A 4,561-nucleotide genomic window follows, 5' to 3' on the forward strand; every position below is an offset into this window, starting at 1 on the left:
CTGGTCTTTCTGGTCTCTAGAGCTTGGCTTGGACCTAGAAGCGCCGGCTTCCGCAAACCTTAAGTGTTGTTTACCCTCTCTTCAGCTGGTCCTGGGGCTTAGGCGGAGGGATGGCTCCAGTCGGGATTAGTTTTCAGTGCGCGCTGAGCGCACGCCAGACCTCAGAGAGGGCGGAAGGCTCGGGGATTCCCGGCACGTGGCACGCCCCACCCCCACCCCCCTTGCCCCAGCGCGCTCAGCGTGGTCGGCGGGCGCCTCCCACAGTAGGTAAGTGGCGATGCCAGCCAGTTCAGACTCGCCAGCAACCTGTAATAACAGAAGTCCGCTCTCCCTTCCCAATGACTGTCAGCTTCTTTGGTGAGTGCTGACACCAAGGCAGGCAAGGGTAAATTCGTTCTACCTCGCTCTGTCCCACTGGTCTAGACTTGTACTTACAGGTCCACTCTAAGAGACAACTTCCAGACACTTGTTTTGAATCCAAAAAAACAAAGCATGGGGCTGTTCCCGGGAGAGTTACTCTGGGAGTCTGCACCAGGAGGCGGAGATTCCCGGGGACACCTTAGGCACCGGGAAAAGCAGACCCTCCCAGATTTCCCGACTAGCAATTTAGTGCATAGGGACTCGCGAGGGCAAAAAGGGAAGATGGAAAAGGAAATAAGGGATGAGACCGCAAAAACAGTGAACGTTTCTAGGGCAAGAAGGCGGGCGGGGATGGGGTTGCTGGGGAATGAAGCAAAGTCCTGAACCTTAAGTTCAAGTTGTAGCAGTGAGGCGATCAGGTGGGAGCCTTTAGTGGGCGCGGCGGCTGGGTGTACACTTTCTTCTTCTGTGTGGATTTTTTTGCCTTGAACGGGTAAGGCTTACACTTCCACCGCGAAGATTTGGGGGCAGAAGAGGGAGGAGGCAATTGCTGGAATCAAAAGTGATTCCCAGACCAAAGTTTGAGCCAAGGTCGCCTCTCACAGACTCTAGGTTTTTCCCAGACTCTCTTGCCCCGCGGCTGTAGCCTCTTTGCACGGGGCTCCCTCCTTCCCCGCTGGGAATAGAGGGCTGGGGGAGGGGGAGGGGGTCTGGAAGCAGCGCGCGGAGCAGATGTGAATGTTAGAGGAAAAGTAGCAAAGGTTTTGATTCCAGAGGGCTGGGTGGAGTGGGCCTACGCGCCAGCTACGCCTCCATCATCATCGGCGGCAGAACGTGCACTTTATGATCTTCTTAAATGCGTTTTGGAAGTCCTTGTTGAAGTAGGCGTAAATGACAGGGTTGAGCAGAGAGTTGGAGTAGCCCAGCCAGTTGATTATGGCGCCCAACAGGGTGGGCATGTGGCAGCTGCTTTCGCAGAAGGGCAGGACCAGGGCCACGATGAAGAAGGGCAACCAGCAGAGGATGAAGGTGCCCATGATGATGCCCAGCGTCTTCACCGTCTTCCTCTCGCGGGCCAGGGCCATCTTACGCTTGGCCTCGGCGTTGCGCTCATTTTTCTTCTCGAAGGAGGCGGGGACGCAGGGGACAGCACCGGCCTCGCTGGGCAGCGGCAGGTGCTCTTTGGAGTTGCCCACCCGGTGCACTTCGATCACTTCCAGGGCGGCTCCTTCGTCGCCCTGCCTCACGGCTCCGTTGGCGCACGGAGCCCCTGTTGCCTTGTTCTCCATGCCCTGCCTCCAGTCTTTGCTACCCGGCTCACCATTTACGCTCTTTCTGGGCTGCGGGGCTGGCGACGCCCCAAGGCGGTTGTTGGCTACCTTCTTCTCCTCTTTCTTGACTGTCTTGCGGATGCGGAATCGCGCGGCTCGGAAGATGCGCCCGTAGAGAACCAGCATGAGCAGCAGCGGGATGTAGAAAGCGCCAAAGGTGGAGTAAATAGTGTAGCCATGGTCCTTGCTGATGGTGCACGCGTCGGGGTCCGAGCGGTCTTCCGGGGTACGCCAGCCCAGCATGGGCGGGATGGAGATGAGGAAGCCAATGAGCCAGGTGAGGGAGATGAGTGCAGCTGCGCGCCGGGGCGTCCTCTTGTTCACGTAGTCGATGGGGTCTGTGATGGCCCAGTACCTGTCCAGCGCGATAGCGCACAGGTGCAGGATGGACGAGGTGCAGCACAGCACGTCGAGGGCGATGAACAGGTCACAGGTGACCTGTCCCAGAGTCCACTTGTTGAGCACCTGGTACAACGCGGCCATGGGCAGCACCAGCACCGACACCATGAGGTCTGTGACGGCCAGCGAGCCTATAAGATAGTTCGCCACGTTCTGCAGGGAGCGCTCCAAGGCTATGGCGGCCACCACGCACGCATTGCCCAGCACCGCGCAGAAGATGAGCGTGCCCAGCAGCAGAGAGGTGATCACTTGGTAGCTGAAGGTCACGTCGGAGATGCCAGTAGCGTTGGCGCGTGTCCCGAAGGGACCCTGGGACGACGTGGTGTTGTTGCCCTGTAAGGGGCTGAGCACATCCATGCCTGCGCGCCCGGCAGGGGAGGGGAGGGGAGAAAGAGCTGCGCCAGGATACCCCTCGCCCCTCCCCCTGGGGTCTTCCGCCCCTCTTTCCTGGGGAGTTTCAACGGGGGAGGGGATGCAGGGACTCAAGCAGGAAGTTCTTACTGCTCAGGCGAAGGCATCTCCGAGGAGCAGCTAGCTTCTAGGCGCTCCCTGGGCTCTCGTAGTCCAGCGCGCTCAGAGACTCCAGCTGGGAAACGAATTGGCTGGAGAACAGCTCCGGGATCTCCGGGCGGCGGAAAGGTGGCTGGAACGTTTGTCTCTCGCTGTCCATTTTATTTTGCCACTGCCTAACTGGCTGCCAGACCCGGAGTCTCCCCACCAGAAAAGAATCTCCAATCTTAGAAGTATCTGGAATAGAGAAACACCGTCCTCCACAGTCACTCTGTAACCCTCCTCTCCTTGCTTCTCTCCCTCCCTCTCTCCCACTCCCTCCTCTACTCTCTTCTCATTCCCTTAAGCCCCCTCTCTCTTTCCCTTTCTCCCACTAGTTTTCCCTTTCAGTCTCCCTCTCCCTTCTCACTTCCCTTTATCTCCCCGGCGTTGCTCCGACAGCCAGTCTACCTCTCTCCTACGCTAACCCTCCCCTCCCGACACTTCCCCAACCCTGAGTGCCTCTTTCCCCTGGTTCCCCGCCCTCCTCTCCCTCTAGCTCAGCCTCTTTGCGTTCAAATCCCTTTTTGACTCAGAACTAGCTTACACACACCCGATCCGCCGGTCAGACCAACATTACAACAAATAACTCCGCCTCCCACCCGGCCAAACTCGAGGGTAAACAAATCTAACCACGTTAATTGCTTCATATTTCTGTCAAATTCTTAAGTAGAGTCAGCATCACAGAGTGGCAATAGGAAATGAGAAAAGGAGACACACGGAGCCTGAGTGGGGAGGTGGACAGTCCTGGGTCAGTCTGTAAATTATTACTATTTCATGGAAAGAAAAGGGAATGTGTCTTAGCTTTTTAAAAATCACCCCCGTTTATCATCGCACAGTCCAGCCTGTCTCCTTTGGGGAGGATATTGCCTCTGCCTTTTTTTAACCTTGAGGAATTGGGGGAGAAAGTAATTATAAAGAACCGGTCAAAGGACAGGTAAACAGCTGCATCTCAAAGTGAAGAAAATAATCAATTCGGTATGCATTCTACACACACACACACACACACACACACACACACACCTGCCTTTCCATCTCCATTGCGTTTTAAATTTCAGTGAACATTGCCATTTCCCACAGCTCCGCAGCAAGTAAATTTAGGGAAGGGAATTTTTTTGTCTTTGTGTTATAAATGAGGCCGGGCATTTTTATGGCCTTTTGCTTTTCTAACCAGAGTTTGCAGGCCTCTAGGGAGAACTTGGTGGAATCCCTGGTCGCTGGCAGCAGAGTTTCTCGTGGGCTCCGAAACTGGGTTCAGCACCTGGGACAGCTCTAGGCAATGAGGGCTATGTCGCCACCTTCCGGCAATTGCTTTCGAGCGCCATCTATAAACCCTTGTCTTGCAGATAATAAGCAGGTATTGAAGAAATCCCACAACTTCAAGAAAGAAAACGACGGTTACTAAAAGAAAAGTAACTTTGAGTTTTATATTTTTTCTCCTCTTTTCTTCAAAAATTTCTTTTACTGTCATTTTTTGCTGTTTATCCTCTATATCAAGTCTATATTTTCTAGCTCTTTATGAAAGCCTGCAGCATTTGTCATTCACAAGTTCTATCTAGAAATACAATTTTAATAGACCTAGGCAAACATCTTCACTTGTGTTGCTTTTGTGCTAACAAAGGCTGAACTTCGGAACTCATACATTTTCACACATTCACCAATGGGGGATAAAACAATATTGGATCTTCCAAATGGGGATGACTTAACATAGAAGATAAAGAGACTGCTATGGGTTGGTTCTAAGGTTTTCCTTTACCAAGAAAACCAAATTTAATCCCATTTGCACCTAGATAAAGAATGGGATTTCTAATCCACTAGAATAGCATATAACAAACTTCACTTATACATTCTGATTACATGACTGAAGTAAAGGAAAAATACAGAATGCAATCCCAAAAGTAGATGACTCTAGATAACAGGCA

The 4,561-nt window shown here is 53.0% G+C and overlaps 1 protein-coding gene across 1 annotated transcript; it reads right to left on the bottom strand.

Annotated features, from left to right (window-relative positions):
* Window positions 1–1,178: 1,178 nt before the first annotated feature.
* On the bottom strand, window positions 1,179–2,447 carry HTR1A (5-hydroxytryptamine receptor 1A). The gene has a single exon (XM_065875135.1). It carries the CDS (start codon window positions 2,445–2,447, stop codon window positions 1,179–1,181), a length of 1,269 nt encoding a protein of 422 aa, XP_065731207.1.
* Between the last annotated feature and the right edge of the window lie 2,114 nt (window positions 2,448–4,561).

This window comes from Phocoena phocoena, chromosome 3 (assembly GCF_963924675.1).
Source record: "Phocoena phocoena chromosome 3, mPhoPho1.1, whole genome shotgun sequence".
Taxonomy (NCBI): Eukaryota; Metazoa; Chordata; class Mammalia; order Artiodactyla; family Phocoenidae; genus Phocoena; species Phocoena phocoena.

What these genes read in the sequence shown, in the direction of transcription:
- HTR1A (XM_065875135.1), bottom strand. Translation starts at nt 2,447, where the DNA reads ATGGATGTGCTCAGCCCCTTACAGGGCAACAACACCACGTCGTCCCAG.